This window comes from Bos javanicus, chromosome 19 (assembly GCF_032452875.1).
Source record: "Bos javanicus breed banteng chromosome 19, ARS-OSU_banteng_1.0, whole genome shotgun sequence".
Classification (NCBI taxonomy): Eukaryota; Metazoa; Chordata; class Mammalia; order Artiodactyla; family Bovidae; genus Bos; species Bos javanicus.
In genome coordinates, this window is record NC_083886.1 from 42,511,878 (window position 1) to 42,535,612 (window position 23,735).

General features: G+C 41.7%; 1 protein-coding gene across 1 annotated transcript; it reads right to left on the bottom strand.

Moving 5' to 3' along the window:
• Positions 1 to 4,877: 4,877 nt before the first annotated feature.
• Positions 4,878 to 22,471, bottom strand: KRT23 (keratin 23). The gene is made up of 8 exons (XM_061391752.1): positions 21,989 to 22,471; positions 14,225 to 14,307; positions 12,479 to 12,635; positions 11,063 to 11,224; positions 10,853 to 10,975; positions 7,641 to 7,861; positions 6,781 to 6,812; positions 4,878 to 5,233 (listed from the first exon to the last, which is right to left on the bottom strand). The coding sequence occupies exons 1-8, from the start codon at positions 22,382 to 22,384 to the stop codon at positions 5,160 to 5,162; spliced, it is 1,248 nt and encodes a 415-aa protein (XP_061247736.1). The 5' UTR covers positions 22,385 to 22,471; the 3' UTR covers positions 4,878 to 5,159.
• Between the last annotated feature and the right edge of the window lie 1,264 nt (positions 22,472 to 23,735).

Below are 23,735 nucleotides of genomic sequence, written 5' to 3' on the forward strand. Positions count from 1 at the left end.
TTATGACCAACCTAGATAGCATATTGAAAAGCAGAGACATTACTTTGCCAACAAAGGTCCGTCTAGTCAAGGCTATGGTTTTTCCTGTGGTCATGTATGGATGTGAGAGTTGGACTGTGAAGGAAGCTGAGTGCCGAAGAATTGATGCTTTTGAACTGTGGTGCTGGAGAAGACTCTTGAGAGTCCCTTGGACTGCAAGGAGATCAAACCAGTCCATTCTAAAGGAGATCAGCCCTGGGATTTCTTTGGAAGGAATGATGCTAAAGCTGAAACTCCAGTACTTTGGCCACCTCATGCGAAGAGTTGACTCACTGGAAAAGACTCTGATGCTGGGAGGGATTGGGGGCAGGAGGAGAAGGGGATGCCAGAGGATGAGATGGCTGGATGGCATCACTGACTCAATGGATGTGAGTCTGAGTGAACTCTGGGAGTTGGTGATGGCCAGGGAAGCCTTGCGTGCTGCAGTGCATGGGGTTGACCGAGTGACTGAACTGAACAGAACAAGTAATTAATTCTCATGAGAGTATTAAACAATTAGAAATATGGGAAACATACAAACAAATACAAAAGCACTTGACGCTACTAAAGCAACAAGTTCTCAAACTTGGTTGTACATTGTAATTACCTGGGAATCTTTAAAATATATGAATGTCTATATTCTAACCTTCAAAAAACTTGATTGAATTGATCTATAAGTTGTCTGGGCATTAGACTTTTTTAATCTCCACAGTTGATCCTAAGGCGCAGCCAAGTTTGAGAAGCTCTGTGCTAAAGTAACTTTCTCAGGTCCTTTTCTCTTACCTACCTTTTCCCACCATAATTTGTGATTCATCTTCTTGCTCTTTTCTCAGCTCTATGACATTTCTACCAACGTAAAATTGCTACATTCCTTAATAATGAATTTTTATGAAGTTTAGTTTCCAATTCCACACATCATTAACAGGGCAGGTATATAAAAACATTAATGGAAAAATGAGCTTTTAGTCAAGGCATGCATTTGACTGGACTGAAAGATATTAAATGGATCTATCCACTTAACCATGTTATTATGGTACTACTGAAAGATATGTTGACATAAATATTCCAAAGTAATACTTGATACATCTTATACATCTCTGGATTAGCCAAGTATTTCTTTAATTGGATTTTGGGTAATGGAATAGCTGCTATTTACTTGAAGTGTTCCTGTAATGGAAACAATAGAATTTGTTACCAACTCTTTTATGTGGATTGGGTGTGCGTGGGTCAAAACCAAATACAAATGAAACCTTCTCAGTTGGCAACTTGCCTGAACCTACAGGCACTAATAAGTTTGTAATGGGTATTTTGAAATATTTTTGGACTTACTCAGATGTGTGAGAGAGGTTATTCTATGCTGCCTAGAGTCTAAACTTGTGCAACTGTCTCTTTACTCAGGAAAATGGTTTAATTCCTCTCTACTTGTCTGAAAAATTTATATGTTGAAATCTTACCCCCGCCAAAGGTGATGGTTTTAGAAGGTGAGGTCTTTGGGAGGCGTTTAGTTCATGAGGGTGGAGGCTCTGTGAATGGGATTAATGTTGTTAGAAAAGAGACTCCACAGAGTTCCCAAGCCCCTTCCATCATGGGAGGGCACAGGCTATGAACCAGGAAGAGAACCTTCCCCAGAATGTAACCCTGCTGGTGCCTTGACCTTGGACATTCCAGCATCCAGAGCTGTGAGGAATAAATTTCTGTTGTTTTTATAAGCCACTCAATCTGTGGTATTCTGTTACAGCAGCCTGAATAGAGTAAGGCAAGAGCAATTCTTTATCAATAGGCCGACCAAGCACTCCAGTTTGCTTGGGACTAAGGGGTTTCCTGAACAAACCAGGATGAGTTGGTTCACCTTAATTGGTACAGAGAAAATGAATACTTTGGGAGTATTTTAGCTGCTTGATTGAAATTATCCTTTTTTTTTTAATTAAAAAATATTTATTTGTTTGGATGAGTTGGACCTTAGTTGCAGCAGGTGGAATCCTTTTGCGTCATGTGTGATCTTTCACTGGGGTGTGTGGACTCCAGTGGTGGCTTGCAGGGTCAGCAGTTGCAGAGCATGGCTCCAGAGCACGTGGGCTTTAGTAGCTGTGCCATGCGGGCTTAGTTGCTTAGCAGCACATGGGATCTTAGTTCTCTGACAGGGATCGAACCTGTGTCTCCTGCCTTGCAAGGAAGATTCTTAACCACTGGACCACCAGGGAAAAATTATTCTTATGTTTTGATTTATGACTACCAAATCTTATGTAAGTGATAACAGTAAATGTAAGGTTAGTTGATTATTTTATGGGGCTAGTATTAAAACTTTACCTTCAGCCTGTCATGCTGCTCTTAAAATATTTCTTCAAAAGATTTTGCTAGCATTGCTAAATTTCATCTTGAGAAAATAAGTATATTTTATGTCTAATATCTAGATTTAAAAAAAGAGATAATGTCTAAAATAGCAGAGTGAATTGATGCTAGAGAAAAAATCAATTTAAGATATGCCTTGAGACTATAGTACCTTATTAACATGAAGAAGTTCTAGTAGAATGAAATAGAAAAAGAGGACTAATATAGTCTAATATGGATCTTTTCTTGCACCCCCCAAAGCATCAAAATTTGCACAGAGAGGTATTGCACAAAAATTCATTGAAGATATTATAAATTGGTTATTTTTGAAATTCTTGGAAGTAATCACACACTAAAGATAAATTTATAGTTTTACCCCAGGGAAGTAAGGTATTTCATTTAAACCAATGATACATTTTTACAATCATGTGATTATCCTGGATTCCTTTTGCCTAATTTCAAATTGTTAAGGGTTGATTTTCTATTCTTTGGGTATTGAGAATCAGAAAATACCAATTATTGCCTTAAAGGGAAGACTGATCCAGTTTTAACACATCCCAGGTCAGAAAAAAATCAAAAGCAATCCTTTCCAAGGGAGTATTCAGACATAGAGACAAAAAGTATTCAGGGTATTGCCAATGTGTCAGATGAACATGGAACTAAATGTACTTTTAGGTTAACACCTGGATATGGAGTCTACGGGCTCAGATCTAGATCCAACTGCAATAATCCAGTGCGTGTTTGGGGCCATGCCTTTATTGTCTGGGTCTCAGTTTATTTGTCTGTAAAGTGGGAGAGTTTGACTAGCCCGTGCCTGTATAGTGCTGTGCTTAGTCAGTCACGTCTGACTCTTTGTGACCCCATAGACTGTAGCCCATCAGGCTCTTCTGTCCGTGGGGATTCTCCAGGCAAGAATACTAGAGTAGGTTGCCATGCCCTCCTCCAGGGGATCTTCCCAACCCAGGGATCGAACCCAGGTCTCCTCCACTGCAGGCTGATTCTTCACCAGCTGAGTCTCCAGGGAAGGCTTCCCGGGCAGCTCAAATGGTAAAGCCCGTGCCTGTGGTCCAGAAAGTGAAGAGAAAAGTGAAAAGTGAAAAGCCTCTTGATAAAAGTGAAAGTGGAGAGTGAAAAGTTTGGCTTAAAGCTCAACATTCAGAAAACGAAGATCATGGCATCCGGTCCCATCACTTTATGGGAAATAGATGGGGAAACTGTGGAAACAGTGTCAGACTTTATTTTTGGGGCTCCAAAATCACTGCAGATGGTGACTGCAGCCATGAAATTAAAAGACGCTTACTCCTTGGAAGGAAAGTTATGACCAACCTAGATAGCATATTCAAAAGCAGAAACATTACTTTGCCAACAAAGGTCCGTCTAGTCAAGGCTATGGTTTTTCCAGTAGTCATGTATGGATGTGAGAGTTGGACTGTGAAGAAGACTGAGTGCCGAAGAATTGATGCTTTTGAACTGTGGTGTTGGAGAAGACTCTTGAAAGTCCCTTGGACTTCAAGGAGGTCCAACCAGTCCATTCTAAAGGAAATCAGTCCTGGGTGTTCATTGGAAGGACTGATGCTGAAGCTGAAACTCCAATACTTTGGCCACCTGATGCGAAGAACTGACTCATTGGAAAAGACTCTGATGCTGGGAGGGATTGGGGGCAGGAGGAGAAGGGGACGACAGAGGTTGAGATGGCTGGATGGCATCACTGACTCGATGTACATGAGTTTGCGTAAACTCTGGGAGTTGGTGATGGACAGGGAGGCCTGGCATGCTGGAATTCATGGGGTTGCAAAGAGTCGGACAGGACTGAGCGACTGAACTGATGGTCCATTGAATTGTTAATATCCTATTGTTTCATGTATGGCCTTCTGATGATGTCTTAGTGAATATGTAGGTTTCTGTCTTCCTTTTCTCCAGTGTTGCTCCTCTGTACCAGCCTTGGACTAGCAGCTCACACAGCTAAAATCTGAGAAAAAGACATCTTCTTCAGGGGCAGAGGTGCCTAGTCTGTCTTCTTGAGTCCTTACTACACATCAACATAATATCCTGGATCCTAATGTTTACAACTCAGATTTTGGATGGGTTGTTTCCCCTTTTAGGGTCTCAGTACCTATCTGTAATGAGGATTTTTTCCCCTGAATTTCCTTTTCTAATTTTAACTCTCTTCTAGGCACTGAAGTTGTTCATTCACTCATCTGTGAGGTAGAATAGTTTTTGGTCATCTCAGTGAGGCCTTTCTGGGCATTCCTCCCTCTATCCCTGCCCCACTCCCACTTTTCTGCTGGAAGAAGTCTAGAGATCTTGGAAAGCCTTGTGAACCACATCTTGTCCCCAGTTGCATCGCTGCAGGTAACAATTCTGCCCAGTGTTTGCTGCAGACACCTTCAGAGCATTGAGGTCCCTGTCGCTCTTTCATGGACAATGCTCCGAGGATCCATTTTTAGGATAAAGAGGTCTTGTCAAGACAAGACTGACCTTATCTTGAGGTTTTGTCTTGCCTTGTGATATTAAAAAAAAAAAGGACATGATGCAGCTGGTGTGGAGTTTTATTGGCTATAAAACTTGTACAATGATGGGAATCTGACAACTGTAGTAGTAAAGTACAGCTTTAAGCTCATGAACTCATACTTCAATTGAAAAAGTGCAGCAATATATGAAGATCGTTATGGTGGGATTGTTACAGAGAAAAAAAGTTTCTGAGTTTGTTAACTCCAAGGAAACCTCTTAGAATTCACCTGGGCAAGGACTTTCCATTGAGGGGAAATAGTTTTTACAACAGGCAGAAATTTTTATTGGCCTCACTTGTACTTTCAGATCTCATTCACTTGAGAAAGAATTATTCTTCCATTGACGCTCTCCTGTGTGATGGCCTTGATCTTTGGAGCTGCAAATTAAAAAAAAAAAAAAGCAACAAAGAGGTCACTGCCATGCTCTCCCCACCATCTGAACTGCACTCCTTTCCAGGCTCCTGTTCTCAGCTCTCTAGAATGATCACTAAGCAATATGGTGGGCTCTAATGGAGTGAAAAAAGATCTTACCAAGGAAGATTTTCCTCCCACCTTCTAGGAAATGAGGTATCTGAACAGTGTCACTTTCTAGAGGTCAAGCCCTTCACCCCAAGTGTTCCTGATACAGAATCCAGTATTGGACCACAAGTGCTGGAGGGGTCTTTTCTGCTTTTATGGGCTTTTGACCCCTTGCATCATAGAGTCTATGAACATACAGAGCCTTAAATGCCATTCTGGGGACCTCATTTTTAGATCTATAGAGTATGCCATATGAAAGATCATGAGAAGCCAGGAATGTTTATCATGGTTACTGTTTTCAAAGATAAGATTTATTTGAATAAGTGCTTTGTTGATGCATCAATACACCGATTCTAGACCAGAGGGAAGAATTGAAACCAGTAGTAGAGATCCAGGGAAAACTTTGTTAAAGTCAAGGTTCTCCAACAGTAGATTGTTCACCCTCTCCAGTAATGGGTTCCCTGACCCTGGACATGACCAAAGAGAGGCTGAAGGACTGTTGGGATCTTGCAGAGGGATGGCAATGAAGCCAGCTATTCTGTGATGGTTACTTGGACTCTCAGTCCCTGAACCTTTAATGCCTTAGAACATTTTATCATAAACTAATCAGAAAGTGCCACCTGTCCCAGACTGTGACTTCTTAAACTTTCCTGTGAGATGTTAATTGTAATCTGAGAAAATAGGGTTCCCTGGTCAAAGGTATTTGGGAACACTGTGCTAAACAAAATAAATTTTGTTGTGGTTTCTTTCTCTTACTTTTTCTTCCTTGCAGCAGTGTTTGTTCCATCTTCAATGCTGAAACATAGCCTGATTCTTCACCAAGAGGATAGTGGTACATGTATTCCCAGCCATACTGGGCCACAGAACACATCTTTTATAATACACAGTTAAAATCTCATGGGATGCTAGTATTCAACAGAATGTAGTTTGGGAAATTATGGGACAAAATTTTTTCCTTAATTTCCTAGGAGTTTGGCCAGCAGACTCCATAACTTAATTGTTGTTGTTCAGTCACTAAGTTGTGTCTGACTCTTTGCAATCCCATGGACTGCAGTGTGCCAGGCTCCCCTGTCCTTCATTATCTCCTAAAGTTTGTTCAGATTCATGTCCATTGAGCCCATAATTTAATAGAGATATAATAATATCACTGATTATTTTTATCTACTTTACTGCTGGCAAAGAGCTCATATATATATATATTGTTGAGGACAAAATTGAGAGCTCACTTGGTTCAGCCATATCTAATTTAACTTGATTCAATATTCCTGGCCATTTGGCAATAAAATAAAAACTGAACAAAGAACATTCAGTAGTACACGAGAGAGTATGGTTACTGAAGGATGGATAAATGTGCTGATTAAATCAAAAAAAAGGTAGATTCAAACAATGAAAAAGTATTTTTTACCTTTGACGTTTGACTTAGATTCTTCCATTTTCCTATAAAAGTGATAAAGGCTCATTTTAGTATTAGCAACAACCATAAAAACGTCTCAAGATGAACTAACTTCCTTTGCCTGCTAGTACATTCACAGTTCTTTAATGAGGATAATTGTTTGAGTTCTGTAGTTTCAAGGTCATGAGTTCATGGGAGAACCCTCCTGAACCAAAAGGCAGTAAGTACTGCCTCCCACTAACCCTGGGGGGCGGGAGAAATCTGCTGAGTCACCTCCATCCTTTCAGCCAGCTTCAGGCTTTGCCTCCCTGGGATCCTTTCCAGGGTCTGCCTCTGAAGTGTGAAACCCCTGGGCTTTTCAGACTGTTTTGAATTTGGTCCAATAACATTTTATTTATGTACTAAAAACATTCTAACCCTTTCTCTTGGGTCATAGAACATATGTGCCCTTTTGTGGACAGTTATACCAAAAGTAGTCAGAGATTCCAGATAAAATATCTGGACATCTCAATCTCTTATGAGTCTTTTCCTGCTGTTAGATTCCTCAATCTTTTTTTTTCTTTTTTGAGCGAAAATTGGGTGCATTCCCACTGGGAAACACTGTAGCCGAACTTTCTTCATGGTTTGTTTCTAGAGATATAAAATATTAAGTGAAACTGTTGACTTCAAATCTTAGTGTCCTGGGAATAACAGTTGATGAATTCAAACTTCCTACTTAACGGAATACAACCTGATCTAAGTAGCTACAGAAGAAATTCAGCATAAGCCTTTCTTTCTCTACATGGATGATGGCCAACGGGACCGTAGGGTACATGAATGCACACAAGGGTGGGTACACTTTCATTGTCCTCCCCTGCCAGTCTTTGCCTTACCCTCCATTCTCTCCCTCCAAGAGCTGGCGGTAGGTGGCGATTTCCTTCTCTAGGTGGGTTTTGATGCCCAGGAGGACCTTGTATTCGTTGTTCTGACGCTCCAGGTCATGGCGTAGCTGCGTCAGTTCCTCCTCATAGTGGGAGATGATCTGTTGCATGTCCTGGAGCTGGCAGGAGTACCGAGACTGGGTCTCTGATAACATGTTTTCTAAAGCAGATTTCTGAAAGAGGAATGAAATTTCTTTCATCTACTGACTGATGGCTTGATTTAATAGCCTGCTGAGTTGGGCTTCCCTGGTGGCACAGCGGTAAAGAATCCACCTGCCAATGCAGGAGACTCAAAAGATGTGCGTTTGGTCTCTGGGTGGAGAAGATCCCCTGGAAGAGGAAATGGCAACCCACTCCAGTATTCTTGCCTGAAAAATTCCACGGACAGAGGAGCCTGACGGGCTACAGTCCATGGGCTCACAAAGAGCTGGACACAACTGAGCACGCATGCTTGATGAGTAGTGAGAATATACCAACCACTCTGCTGGGTGTCTTGGTGGAGCTGGGGATGAGTGAGGAGGAGCAGGCTGACTTTTAGGTTTGGAGCCAGGCAACGAGGAGTCAGGACTCTCTGAATCTCATTTTTCTAGGCATAAAGCCTTTGTGTCAGGGAGTTCTGTGCAACTTAGTCACACTCCTGTAGTATTTATTGTTGATGTAGCTTGTTTGGGAGTGAGTATACCCCACCTTGCCCTGATCTGTTCCTTACCTACTTTTGCTTATATTTTGTCTCTGGCCAGACTGAAAGGTCCTAGAAGGAAATAGTAGCCAGGACTGCTATCTTTTTGTATCTTCAGAGAAGGGTCTCAAGTAAGGGTGCCAGATAAAATAGAGGGCACCTGATTAAGTATAAATTTCAGATGAGCAATTGGTAATTTTTTTTTTTAGTATAGATGTGTTCCAAATGTTCCCCCAATATTGCACAAGAACTTATACTAAAATAACACTTGTTCATCTGAATTCAAATCTCACTGTGTGTCTTCCATTTTAATTTGGTGACGCTGGTAACAAACACGTTGTCATTTTTGAGGAAATTCTGAAAGCTGCAAAATAAAGGAAGCAGAGAACCAAGTTCAAGTCCCTGTTCTGTTTGGATTTACCACCTACTTTTCTAGGGCACATAACTTTAATCTTAAAGAGACATTCATAGCTAATAAAGCGCCGTGCACTTCAGGGCTGTTAACGTCCAGGGGGCCCTTCATGCTGCCTGGCTATTACCCCACATGTCCCTGGTGTCGTCACTTTCTTGTTCTCCCAAACGGATATTTTGTCCCTTCTTCTCTGTCTGAAAACCCCTCTTCTCCCTGTCCTTTCTCTTAGCCCATTACCTTGCTTCTTCTGTTGCCAAGGATATGAAAGCCCTCAGGGGAGGGCTCCCACCAGCTCCACCAGCTTCTGCCCACAGACATGAGTCTGTGTCGACACTCATTCCCCTCCTGTTATGAGGGGAATAACCGTCCCTGTCTGTGCCACGGTTATTTCAGCAATTACCCACCGTCTTGCAACATGAATGCTTTCCTCTCTCCTAGATTATTCCCACCAGCTTTCATATAGAATTTCTTCCACCTTAAAATTTGTTCTCTCAAGCCCATAACTACCTTCAGCGATCAGCCAATTTCTTTGCTCACCTTTGCTTACTGCAGAGCTCCTCAAAGAGTTGTCTATACCCTCTGTTTCAAATTTCCCTTGACTTCCCTCTAAGGGTCAAGGGGAATAACCCTAGGGCCTCCTCTTCTCTCCTTTCTTCTTCCTTCTGTTGACTCACTGCATCCATGTTGGCTTCCCGGCTGTTCCTCCAACCTGTCTGACACACCCGTGCCTCATAGCTTGTGCATTTGCTATTCCCTCCACCTGGAACTCCCTCCCCATAGCCATGTAAAGCATCTTCGTATCACTTTGAGGGTTTTGCTCAACTCTTACCTTAACAGTAAAGCTTCTCCCAACTACCTGGTTTTAAAATGACAGCTCTTCTCCTGGCAAGCCTAACCTCTCCCTCATGTTTCATTTCTTTGCAGCATTTTCCTCCATCTGGCATATTATTTATTTTGATGATTTGTGCCTTTATTGTCTGTCGTCTACAGTAGTATACAAAGTCCTTTATTATCAAATCCTCAGTTACTTAGAATAGTGTCAGGTAGTAGAAAGCATGAAACTGGGTATAAATGTCGAGCTGACCTTGCAGAGTTGTTGTGAAATATCTAATGCTAAAACGTTCTGAAGGCTACAAAACTATTTAGATAATTTTAAAATATAGTAATTTATTTGTATTTAAATAATATAAAATACTGTAATTATTTCTGTGTTCATTATCATCACCTTGACAGTGTACATTTTAAATGTCTGTCCATCGTCACTGATTCTTAAAATGTGACAGTAATTTACCAGGTGCAACAAAATGAACTAATTATTTCTCCTCAAGACTGAGAGCAGAGTAGCACTGGCGAATGGTATTGATGAATGATTAGAAGATTCAGATAGGCTAAGAAGGAAATTCAATGATATATTTTATTTAATGAATTTTAAGTGCTTATAACACTCCTAAAAGCATTTTTACTGAAAACTATGATGATCAAAGAAATGACTTAGACACAAGAACTTACTGTTCCCTGGGTATAAGACTGTTCACTGTATAAGACGAATACACAATAATAGAGCAGCACTTTGGAGTCAGCCAAGCCTGGATTTGCCACTTACTCATGTCGGCACCAGAATTTCTCTTTCTTGGAACTGGGAGGGGGCAGCATGGTTGTAAGGGGGAGAGCACTGATAGGGGTTTTGAAAGTGTAGAACTGCCCACCCCACCCCCACCCCCACCCCACACCACCATGTGGCTTCACCACTGGCCACTTATTAACTGTGTGACCCTGGTCAACTCACTTAACTGTTTGGGGCTTTGGTGCCCTTATCTCCAAAATGGGGACACCAGACCTATCTGGAAAGGTTAATGTGAGGATTGATGACATTGAATGCAATGAATGTGGCACAGCACGGACACCTCAATAAATGGTAGCTCTTATCATCCTCATTGTGGACAATTTGGATGGAAAGTGGGAGTTTGGATGGAGAAGTGCCCCAAGGGAGTTGGAGAGACAGGCCCCGGAGAGAGAAGAAGGTTTTGTGGAGGAGGTGGTACCTGACCTAAGATGTTTCCAGCTCAAACTCACCTTGCTGCACTGTGCCTGCAGGTCAATCTCCAGGGCCTGGAAAGTGCGCTTCAGTTCGTGAAGGTCACTTTGGCTGCTCTGCACACCTGTTGGACTGGCTGCTTCCTGGGCCACGGCTGCTGACTGTGAGACCACGAAAAGAAGAGAGGCATTGGCATTGGGACCACTTGTAAGTGGAAACTTTGGGAAGTTTGGGCATCTTTCTTTTACCTGCTGTTTATACCAAGTGTCCAAGTCTTGATGCTTCTTTTTAATTATAAACTCATATTCCTGCCTCATATCCTCTAGGACCTTAATCAGATCTTCTCCCGGGGTTGTATCCACCTTCACGTTGACCTTGAAGTCATTTGGCACACGGTGTTCCTCCACTTCCTGTTTAACCACAGAGAGAGAAAATGAATCAGTTTTGACAATCAGAGGGCCAGAAGTATGTTGATGGGCAGCAGTACACAAATCTTTTAAAAATTCCGCTTATGTGTTTGCCACTCCTCCATCGGCTTGGTTTGGTTTCTCAGTTATTATTTGTTGATGACAAAACATATATATGGGGAAAAAAGCATATTTTTAGCCACACCACACTGCATGTTGGATCTTAATTCCCTGAACAGGGATTGAACCCAGGGCCCCTGCAGTGGAAGAAGTGAGGAGTCTTAGTCAACGGACTTGCAGGGAAGCCCCTCTCTTATAATTTTATGAAGTAAAGAATAGCACCGGACAGGTAGTCAAATGGCCCCTGTGATTACTGACTTAATCCCTGGTTGAAAACATTTTACAAGGAATTTTGCTTACATAGAGTGTAAAGTACTCTTCAACAAGTGTTCATGAGTAAAATGATGACACAATGAAACACTTGAACATTTCAGGTTATAGGCCAAAGCTTTGGGGCAGCAGTTCAGTAACCCAAAGCCAAATGGTATAAAGACTTTCAAAATCTTGTCAGTGTATTATGACTCTGTAGGGATGATGCCCATGAGGTATCATGAAACCAAGAAACTACAGGAAAGGTTTAATTAACAATCATGTCTAACCAGCTGTGCAGAAGGTGAGGTTCTTTGATAAGCAGTTTTGTTTGCCTAAAATGGGGATTTTTTTTTCTATCTTTTCATCAGAGTCTCGGGGATTTTAGATGGATGCTAACTTTTAAAGTCAGTTAAATGCTTTTGGCAACTGAGACTCAATTTTTGCCAATAGTTATATCAAATATATAGTAACTGTAACTACGAGTTACTATAGAATATAACTATATTGAATATAATCTGGATCCGTGGCAGTCTATTCTGTTATTCTCCAACTTGCTGCACATTGGGTTAATGAAAGAAGTTCGATCCTACACATTTATTTTTCTCTCATCATATTAATAAACAGGTCTAGATAAACACTGTATATTAACAAAATTGTTGACTGATGTCATAGTTAATTGGAATTGTGTTTTAGCTGTTGTATTTGACACCAGGGTAAATAACCTTGAACACGGAAAAATTAGATATGTATGTGGTTCCTTATGATTATTTAGGTTGAAGACAATAGAGCTGGCATCCAGGTGGTGGTTTCTTCTGGAGCGACTGAGTCATCTGAAATGTGTAGACTAAGAGCTGTACTGGTACCTGGAGATCCTGGGAGTCCTACCTGCTCATGACGCTTCTTCATGAGGATGAGCTCTTTCCTCATCCCCTCAACCTCCTGTTCTAGGTCTGTGGTGACAATGGTCAGATCATCCAAGGTCTTTCGGAGACCTTCAACTTCAATTTCTAAGTCTTTCTTGAAGGAGTGTTCATTTTCATACCTTTGGTTAGAAGGAAGAGAACAGAACACTTGTTATTGGAAGGATTCACCTTAGTTTTAGGCTGAACTTCTTACTTTTTACATTTCATGCAGGTTTTTCTATGATGGTGATCCAATATTATTTTTTTCATTAGAGAGAATGGCATAATAAACAGCCATATGTCCATCACTTAGATTTAGCAGCTATTAACATTTTGCTATATTCGTTTCATCTATATTCTATCTTGTATTTTAAAGTAAATTATAGACATTATGTCCTTTCCACCCCTAAATACTTCAGAATGTATCTTTTAAGAAAAGAGAGTTTTCTAAATAAGCACAGTAACATAAAAATCAATAAAAAGTTTTTAATATCATCTAACAACAGACTGGTTCCAAATAGGAAAAGGAGTACGTCAAGGCTGTATATTGTTGCCCTGCTTATTTAACTTATATGCAGAGTACATCATGAGAAACACTGGGCTGGAAGAAACACAAGCTGGAATCAACATTGCCGGGAGAAATATCAATAACCTCAGATATGCAGATGACACCACCCTTATGGCAGAAAGTGAAGAGGAACTCAAAAGCCTCTTGATGAAAGTGAAGGAGGAGAGTGAAAAAGTTGGCTTAAAACTCAACATTCAGAAAACGAAGATCATGGCATCTGGTCCCATCACTTCATGGGAAATAGATGGGGAAACAGTGTCAGACTTTATTTTTTTGTCCTCCAAAATCACTGCAGATGGTGACTGCAGCCATGAAATTAAAAGACGCTTACTCTTTGGAAGAAAAGTTATGACCAACCTAGATAGCATATTGAAAAGCAGAGACGTTACTTTGCCAACAAAGGTCCGTCTAGTCAAGGCTATGGTTTTTCTAGTGGTCATGTATGGATGTGAGAGTTGGACTGTGAAGAAAGCTGAGCACCGAAGAATTGATGCTTTTGAACTGTGGTGTTGGAGAAGACGCTTGAGAGTCCCTTGGACTGCAAGGAGATCCAACCAGTCCATTCTGAAGGAGATCAGCCCTGGGATTTCTTTGGAGGGAGTGATGCTGAAGCTGAAACTCCAGTACTTTGGCCACCTCATGCGAAGAGTTGACTCATTGGAAAAGACTCTGATGCTGGGAGGGATTGGGGACAGGAGGAGAAGGGGACGACAGAGGATGAGATGGCTGGATGGCATCACTGACTCGATGGACGTGAGTCTGAGTGAACTCAGGGAGTTGGTGATGAACAGGGAGGCCTGGTGTGCTGCGATTCATGGGGTCGCAAAGAGTTGGACACGACTGAGTGACTGAACTGAACTGAACTGAAGGGTTTGTATTAAAATTTCCCCATACCAAAAAGTGTATTTTATATCTGATATGTTTAAACTAGGATCCAGACATATATTTAATATCTGTCTGGACCCTAGTGACTGAAGCGACTTAGCAGCAGCAGCAGCCGCATGCCTTTTCATTATAGCTTAGTAAGATTTTACACATGGGTAATGGTGAGATACGTCTTCTTTCTGCAAAACAGAAACAGAAACAAGAACAATTCCCCAAACCAAACCAACCCCTGTCCCCTCCCCCCACCCACCACAACACTGTGAAGAAGGAACTTACTTAAGGCTGAAGTCATCCACTGCCATCCTGGCGTTGTCAATGAGAAGGATGATCTGAGCGTTGTTCACCTTGCCATCTGCTATCTGTAAAGCACACACCAAGAGTCACTTCAGTCGCATGCAAATCCACAGGACAGCTGCATTTCTGCCCAGTTCCTGAGAATCTGACTTATCAGCAGATAAAGCTTTATTTTGTAGCAGTGGAATAATGAGCAGTCAAGTCAATATTTATTGAGCACTTACTAAATGCAAAGCACAAGAGTGGTTTTGTAGTAAGGGTATGGTCTGCAGTCACTTTCACTGTCTTTTTTTATATTGGCTTTTGATAGGGTTGATGCAACTGCTCAAAGAATGATATAGACGGGGGAAGGAGAGTAATTGTGGAAAATGCCTTTTAATTATTTAGTAAGATCCACACAAAGTGTAAGTGAAAGTCGCTCAGTCGTGTCTGACTCGGTTTTTCCGACTTGTTTTTGTTTTGTCAGACTTGTTTTGACAAGGCTATGGTTTTTTCAGTGGTCATGTATGGATTTGAGAGTTGGACTATAAAGAAAGCTGAGCACCAAAGAATTGATGCTTTTGAACTGTGGTGTTGGAGAAGACTCTTGAGAGTCCCTTGGACTGCAAGGAGATCCAACCAGTCAATCCTAAAGGAAATCAGTCCTGAATATTCATTGGAAGGACTGATGTTGAAGCTGAAACTCCAATAATTTGGCCACCTGATGTGAAGAGGTGACTCATTTGAAATAAGACCCTGATGCTGGGAAAGATTGAAGGCAGGAGGAGAAGGGGACAACTGAGGAAGAGATGGTTGGATGGCATCACTGACTCAATGGACATGAGTTTGAGCAAGCTCTGGGAGTTGGTGATGGCTAGGGAAGCCTGGTGTGCTGCAGTCCAAGGGGTCACAAAGAGTCAGACACAACTAAGTAAATGAACTGAACTAAGCATAATTATTTTTTGCCCTAAATGACCATATTTATATGCATAACTTATAGGTAGGTATATGTGTTTGTAAATTATTCAATGATGAGAATGCCCCAGTTGTAGCTATTAAAATATTAACTGAAAGGGGAGAAGGATGAGTTGGGAATTTGGGATTAACAGATACACACTACTATATATTAAATAAATAACAAGAGCAACTGTTTTGCATGGACTTCCCTGGTGGGTCAGATGGTAAAGAATCTGTCTGCAATGCAGGAGACACAGGTTTGATTCCTGGGCCAGGAAGATCCTGTGGAGATAGGAGTGGCAACTCACTCCAGTATTCTTGCCTAGAGAATTCTATAGACAGAGGAATCTGGTGGGCTATAATCCATGGATCACAAAGGTCAGACATGATTGAGCAACTATGTCACACACACACACACACACACACACACACACACTGTATAGCATAGGGAACTATATTCAATTTCTTGTAATAACTTATAATGGAAAAGAGTCTGAAAAAGGATATATATATATATATATATATATATATATATATATATATAAGGAAAGTTATGACCAACCTAGATAGCATATTCAAAAGCAGAAACATTACTTTGCCAACAAAGGTTCGTCTAGTCAAGGCTATGGTTTTTCCTGTGGTCATGTATGGATGTGAGAGTTGGACTGTGAAGAAGGCTGAGCGCCGAAGAATTGATGCTTTTGAACTGTGGTGTTGGAGAAGACTCTTGAGAGTCCCTTGGACTGCAAGGAGATCCAACCAGTCCATTCTGAAGGAGATCAGCCCTGGGTGTTCTTTGGAAGGAATGATGCTAAAGCTGAAACTCCAGTACTTTGGCCACCTCATGCGAAGAGTTGACTCATTGGAAAAGACTCTGATGCTGGGAGGGGTTGGGGGCAGGAGGAGAAGGGGACGACAGAGGATGAGATGGCTGGATGGCATCACTGACTCGATGTACATGAGTCTGGGTGAACTCCGGGAGTTGGTGATGGACAGGGAGGCCTGGCGTGCTGCAATTCATGGGGTCGCAAAGAGTCGGATGCGACTGAGTGACTGAACTAACTATGCATATATATAAAATTGAATCATTGTGCTGTACACTTGAAACATTGTATACCAGCTGCTGCTGCTGCTGCTGCTAAGTTGCTTCAGTCAAAAACAAAAAATTAAAAGTATTAACTGAAATAATTCTCTACCATAAATTAGATTAATAAACTTCATGTTAAAACTTTAACTTTGTAACTGCCTCTAGTTAAAGACTTTCACTAGATGTGTATATATTTTTTATTTAAAAAGAAAATTATTGTTGAAGTCTCCACCTGAGAAATTGGGTATATAAATGTTTGACTTGTAAATATTTCTAAGTAGTTGTAATAAGAGAAATACACATATCAGAGAAATAATATATGACACTCAATTTTAATGTATGTCATTGTCTTGGGGAAAATTGGATGGAAGATATCTCAATGTCAAAAGTATACTACTTTTGTACCAAGCATTGCGCTGAACTGGGAACCAGCAGACTTTCCTTTTATTTCCTGTTACTGACCATTGGTGTGAACTTGGGTCAGTTACCAAACTCTGTAGACTTCAGTTCCACCAACGCTCTTTACAAATAAGGAGCTTCTACTGAAAACAAGTGACCTTGAGGGTCCTAGCTCCAAACTTCTGTAACTTACTTGGAGCCAAAGAATCTGTGACATTCCCATCGTATTTATGCAGATAGTTGCTTTAATTAGAGAGGATTTTCTTAGGACAAACTTATACTTCGACACAAAGACACCTTTCAAAAATCTGGCCCTGTTCAAAGTTACACTGATTACTTGGAATTTTGTGTCATGAATACACAATAGCAGGATTCAGAGGTGTTCAGAACACTGGGTCTGGAACTCCCAGAGCAGGGCCTGGGGTCCTGCTCTAGCACCTACCTCCTGAGTGAGCTCTGCCAAGTCTTGGCTTCTTCATCCATAAAATGGCAATAATAACAACCACAGAGTTATGAGAATTAGATTAGAAGAGACTAAATAAAATAATGTAAAATAGCATTTCTGGGCACAGTCTAGACACTCTGAAAACAATCAGTTGAAGCTAAATTAGTTCAGAAAAATGTAAAGAAAATTTAATTTTCTTTTAAAAAGGCTAGAACTTTTGTAATTAGAGCCAGTGTCTGCACTGGATAAATCCTAAGGTTTAAATGTTGAGATGCATTGTCTACTTTGCTGTTCATGATGGGAGATAACCAGACTGGCTGCCCATGCCCAACTTCTTAATTCCCTTAGTGGATTCCAAATGGTATCATGACGACTTCCATGGGTCTGAAAAGGGATTCTGTAGATATTTCCTTGTCTTTCCTCTACAGTGCTGCTTAGCGATTTCTTACCAATGTTTTCCCCTCCATCTGTTTAGTCTTTGCATGATCTAAGCTCATGGGAGATGAAAAGTAACTCCATCCAAAATGGCCTGGGGATCCCTGCAGTTAGCCTCAGCTGTTCCCTGAGGTTTTGCTTGACATTCAGAGAATCCATGCCCCGTACACTCCATGAAATCAGAAAATGAAACATACCACCTGTGTTGGAAACACCACAGTTTTCCAATGAAGTACCTTATGTATAACATACTTTTAACTGGAAGACCATGGAGTAATCTTTAAGACATCACTTCCAAATAGAATGGATAAACAATATTCTGTGCTATACAGAATGTATAGTGCATGGAACTATATCCAATATTCTGTGATAAACCATAATGGAAAATGATATTAAAAAAAAAGAAGTTGCCTCAGTCATGTCCAACTCTTTGTGACCCCATGGACAGTAGCCCACCAGGCTCCTCTGTCTATGGGATTCTCCAAGCAAGAACACTGGAGTGGGTTGCCATGCCCTCCTCCAGAGTATCTTCCCAACCCAGGGATCAAACCCACGTCTCTTATGTCTCCTGCATTGGCAGGAGGGTTCTTTACCACTAGTACCACCTGGGATATCTATACATCTACATATAAATATATATAAAACTGATCTACTTTGTTGCACAGCAGAAATTAACACAACATTGTAAATCAACTCTATTTCAATTAAAAAATAATGTCACTTTCTCTATACTGATACAGATATTACGTTTGAGACAAAAGTGAATTTATTTCACAGAAGTGTACTGATGTTGCTTTGTTAGTTTTGACAAATGTGCCATGGTGATGGAAGATTTTAATGATGAGGGGAGCTGGGTGATTTATGGAAAGTTTCTGTACCATGTAAATCTAAAAACACTCCACATGAAAAGTTTATTTAAAATAATAAGAAGGATGCAAAGCAGTGTGTATAGTTAAAAAAATCATCTGTGAACTTGTTTGGTTTTTCTGAGTTAAATTGATAATTTGTCCATGGCAAAACCCACATCAAAAGTCTGATTTCCCCAGGTAGCATTCTTATAGTACATGAGTTGATATAGAAGAAATTTAAAAACCGAAACTATTTCTTCCTCGTTGGGTTACCTGGGATACAATATTATGATACAACCACTATTTCTGAGCCATCCTTCACAGTAATGAATGAACATGAATGGGTTGAGAAATAATATATGAGGCATAGGTATTGCATTGTGTTGTAATTAATCACCTGGATTCTCCCCAAGGACCTGAGTTCGTTCTTTTAAAATAATCTAGTTTGTGTATTAGTGTAGCATCATTGCTTCAGGGTGTGTAATCTACTAGGGAGAGGAGAACAGAACCTATGACTGTAAGCCAATGAGCCAAATATAGAACTATTGAGAGCCATTCTGCACCTACTATTTGTATGATGGTGTCCAACTCTGTATTTCAAAGGAATAGATTAATTTTTGAAATCATTTTCTTTTCTTTCTTTCTTTTTCTTTTTGGCCATTAGGTTTGTGAGATCTTAGTTTCCTGACCTGGGATTGAACGCAGGCCCGCAGCAGTGAAAGCATCAAGTCCTAACGACTAGTACCAGGGAATTCCTGAAATGTTTTCTTACAGACTTTCGGAGTAACATTTAACATCCCTAAAGTTGGGGTGTTGTTCAATCACTAAGTCATGCCTGACTCCTTGTGACCCCATGGACTGCAGCACACCAGGCTCTCCTGTCCTTCACTATCTCCTGGAGTTTGCTCGGATTTGTGTCCATTGAGTTGGTGATTACAAACTGGGGGTGGGAGAGAGCTGTATCTACTCAGAACATTTCATGAGTCTTGAAAGGCCCAGGAAGGGGTAAGTCCTGGGCATGGTGGGACTTCTTTGGGTCTCTATTTTCACCTATAAACAGGGGAGGTCTGATAGAGCATCTGAACTTCAAATAGCTGTTTTCTTCAAACACAGAGAAAAACAACTGAAATAAGAAATCCAGAAATGAATATAATTTGAAGCTGAAGGAGCTTCCTATTTAGTGTCAGAACCAAGAACCTGGGGTTTCCTGGAGGGTGGGCCAGCCACCCACTCCTTGTAATTGTCCCCACTCGCTTTTCTCAATTCTGTTCCAAAGAATTTAGGCACCCACTTGGCCTCAGTCTCCTCATCCATAGACTGGGGATAAAAACACCTGCTTCACAGAATGAGATAATGGGTATGAAATACGTGTTGTATGATTAAGAGTGCAAATGGAATGCACTATCTTTATTAACAAATAGCATCATTTTTTGATGAGGCAGACTGGCCAGCATCACGCTATGTGGAAATGACGAGGCCATTAGAAACAGACCTAGGTTAGAATCCCAGCTCTAGCTCTTCCTGGTGGCTTTGCATGGCTGCTTCACTTCTCTGAGCTTCAATTTCTTTCCAGGGTTGTGGTGAGAAATAAATCAGATGATACAGAATGTTTCCATCATTGCAGAAAGCTCTTGGACCATGCTGATGAGTGTATTCAGTACCTGACATGATGCCTGGCATATGATAATCGCTCAGTAAATTTTTCCGTCCTCTTTCCTCCCTCTTTCTGCTGTCGGCTGATGCATTATTTGACCAGGTCTAACCTCACGTTTCTTTTGGGAGTTATGTTCTTAGCTCCCCATTTGAAAAAACTTTTGTCCTCTCCATTCTAAAACCAAAGCAACTTTATTAATAAAAACAGTATGGTAAGGTTTGTTGAGTCACTTTGTTTTTCTTGGTAAAGACAACCATGTACTATATAGTTAAGACAATTACACAGTCAGCTGTTAGGTTGATTATTCAATAATTAGGGTTCATTATAAGGACAGATTTCTATTATCTTGATTCAAGCAGGGACAACTGAATGTTGAGAAATAGTATCATAGAAATGTTGGAAACCCTTGATGCTCTTTCTAGGATAGGTTCAATCATGATCTTACAGGAAATTTTCTGGTACTGCTTTACTTAAGAGAATTTACATAGCTTTAAAATATAACCTAGATGACTGGATTCCCTGTACTTCTAGCCAATGTTATGAAACACCCCAGAAGGTATAATGGTGTAGGAAATGGAAGCCCACTCCTGTATTCTTGCCTGGAAAATCCCATTGGCAGAGGAGCCTGGTGGACTACAGTCATAGGGTCAAAAAGAGTTGGACACTACTGAGTGACTGAGCGGAAGGTATAAAGTTAGGTTTTTAAATGTTTGGTTGAAAAGCTATTCATATTTTGAAGAAGTCTCCATAATCCATCCTAACTCTAAAATTCTAAAAATCAGACCCATTTTTATTATTTTTTCCCCTAGCAATATGCCATTTTTCAGAACTGTGAGTGGCTAGAATTCAGAACTTCTGGCAGTCCCCAAGAGGAAGCATCCAGGGAAATCCCAAAGATGTATCTGCTAGTGGAGTGACAGCTTTTACGTGTAATCTCCAGAATAGTACCACTCAGCCTTTTTTTGCAGGGTAATCACACTGTTGTCAGGACTTGGAGGTGGAGCAGAACTGATGTAACGAGACATAAATGCTCTCTTGTGCCTTGTGCACTGAGCGTGAGGAATGAAGACCAGCCCTGATCATTACGATTATGTTGTCGGATCGTAAGTGGTACCAGACAGCACCTGCTTTCCTTCCATTTTTTCTATATAATTCATGTACAGAAGATTAAATATACAAAACAGACTTTCCTGCCTCCATATTTAAGGTATGATAAGAAAATGTCCTTGGGCTTCCCAGGTGGGCACTGGTGCTAAAGAACCCGCCTGCCCACGCAAGAGACATAAGAGACGGGGATTTGATCCCTGCTTGGGAAGATGCCCTGGAGAAGGAAATGGCAAACCATTCCAGTACTTTTGCCTAGAGAATCTCATGGACAGAGGAGTCCAGTGGGCTACTGTCCACAGGGTTGCAATGAGTTGGACATGACTGAGGCAACTCAACATGCACAAGAAAATATTCTTGGGGTTCCCTGGTGGCTTAGTAATAAAGAATCTGCTTGCCAATGCAGGAGACGTGGGTTCGATCCCTGTTCCAGGAAGATCCCACATGCCACCTAAGCCTGTCACAACTGTTGAGCCTGTGTTCTGGAGCCTGGGAGCTGCAATTACTGAAGCCTGCATGCCCTAGAGCTCATGCTCACCAACAAGAGAAGCCCCCGTACCATAGCTAGAGAGAAGCCCCCGCTCTCCACAACCAGAGAAAAGCTCAGGACTTCATCAACAAAGACCCAGCACAGCAATATATAAGTAAATGAAAAAACTCTTTACCATCTGAGCCACTAGGGAAAAGAAAGAAAATATCCTTGAATACTTTTGTTTGTGATTATTTTAAGCTCTTTTCATCATTTTCCAGGAAATTATCTTTTCTACTGATTTCTGCTCTCATGGGTCTCCTGGAAATGCAGTCCCCTCTTGAGTTCCAGGGTTACCCAGGATCTTACCTGCTCCTGCAGGTGGCTGATGCTTTCCTCATATTGGGAGTAGTCTTGCTTATTGCCTGAATCTCTTTGCTGATGCCACTTCAGGATGCAGCTTTCTAGTTTCACATTGGCCTCCTCCAGGGCGCGCACCTTTTCCAGGTAGGTGGCCAGGCGGTCATTAAGGTTCTGCATCATCTCCTTCCCATTTCCGCCTAGGAGGGAGCTGCCTCTTCCAGACCTCCAAGACCCTTCAGGGAGTGGACAGCTCGGTGAGGAGAAGGAAAGAGAGATGCGAACACCTCCGGCACCACCATGGACACTAGGAGCCCGGGGGAAGCTCCCTGGCCGGCCCCAGCTGCCTCCTGTGGCATAGAGGGAACCTGAGCGCTTCTGGCTGAAGCTCTGGTTGGAATTCATGGTCCCATCTGTGTCTGGGGCAGGACTGGGCTCTGGTCCACTCCCTGGCACCACAAAACTGAGCCGCCCCAGACTGCCCCAGATGGCTTTATGCCCTTTGCTGTGGGAGTTCCCTCTTCTGACAGCTGTACCGACAAGATCCTATCATTGTGCAACACGTGTTTCCTCTTGGTCAATCCCGAAGTGCCCCCGGGCCTTCACACACGGGCTGTTGTTTAGAGTCGCATCGATATACCAGGTTGCTTCTCCCTTCCAGTGGTAACCTGGAGGTGTGGCCCACCGCCTTAGGTGGGTGTTAGTCTCAGGTGTCTTTCCAGTCTGTCTGTGGGTTTTTTCCATTGTCCATTTATCTGGAAAAGCTCTGATTAAAGTCCACAGAAAGGTGATTTGGGGTGGCATAGATTTCCTTTGAAAAAGTAGACGTTAAACACACAAACACACACCTGCCCCTACCCAATCCCCAAATAAACACACCCCAGCTCTAAAGCAAGGATGGGAGGGACTCGTGATGCAAGAGCCAGATCAGGACAGAATCTCAGGTCCTGGATGAAAATACTTGTGCAGAGGAAAATGGAGACAGTTCTGAATATCTGATCCTCTGTCGCAGCCGCTGTTGGATGGAAAGTAATTTCAAAGGAATCATTCTTAAGAACAAACCCACAATTATAATTAATGAATGAATGACCGAATCTTCCACTTCCAGGCTGCCTTTCATCCCAGCACACCTCAAAACCAAACAACCCCAGCCTGTGCCCAGGACTTTCCTCGGCCCCTGGGAGGCAGATAGCCTTTGTTAAGTGGCCAGCAGCTCTGATACCACTGAGCCCTGGAAAGGGCATCTATGGCCTGCGGAGGGAACAGAGGGAAACGGGAAATGTGCCATGGGTTGTCGAACACGCTTGATGAATCCTTTGCTTTGGCTGCCAAGGTAAATGTTAGGAATGAATAAAGAAATAGTCTGGGGGTGGAGAGCCACGTGCTGCTTACTGGCAACTAGATTTAAAGGAGACTTTAGAATAAATGGCAGCATCTTGAAGTTCCTTAGTCCAAGCCACTGATTTTACAGATGAGGAAAACTGAGGCCCGTGGGGTGGGGCGGGCAGGATGGCAGAGGACAGATTGTGGGTTAGTGGCAAAGCCAGGGTGTGGCTCCTTCTGCCACATAGCGTGGTTATCATTGAGTTGAATCTTGACAGAGCCCTGGATCACACTTCTTTTTCATAATGGTGATAATGGGACTTCCCAGTTTACATAGCCCTTTGATATTCTGTATTTAATCCATATAGCAACTCTTGATGTAGCCAGGGAAGAGTTATTGTTCCCCTTTTCCTCCTAGAGGTGAAAGATGGGA

Excerpts from the sequence above, each read along its gene's own strand:
- KRT23 (XM_061391752.1), bottom strand. The coding sequence starts at position 22,384 with ATGAATTCCAACCAGAGCTTCAGCCAGAAGCGCTCAGGTTCCCTCTAT. Across the intron at positions 12,636-14,224 it reads GTGGATGACTTCAGCCTTAA|GTATGAAAATGAACACTCCT; the intron begins GTAAGTTCCTTC and ends TTCTAACCAAAG. Across the intron at positions 5,234-6,780 it reads ATCTAAGTCAAACGTCAAAG|CTCCAAAGATCAAGGCCATC; the intron begins GTAAAAAATACT and ends TTTAATTTGCAG.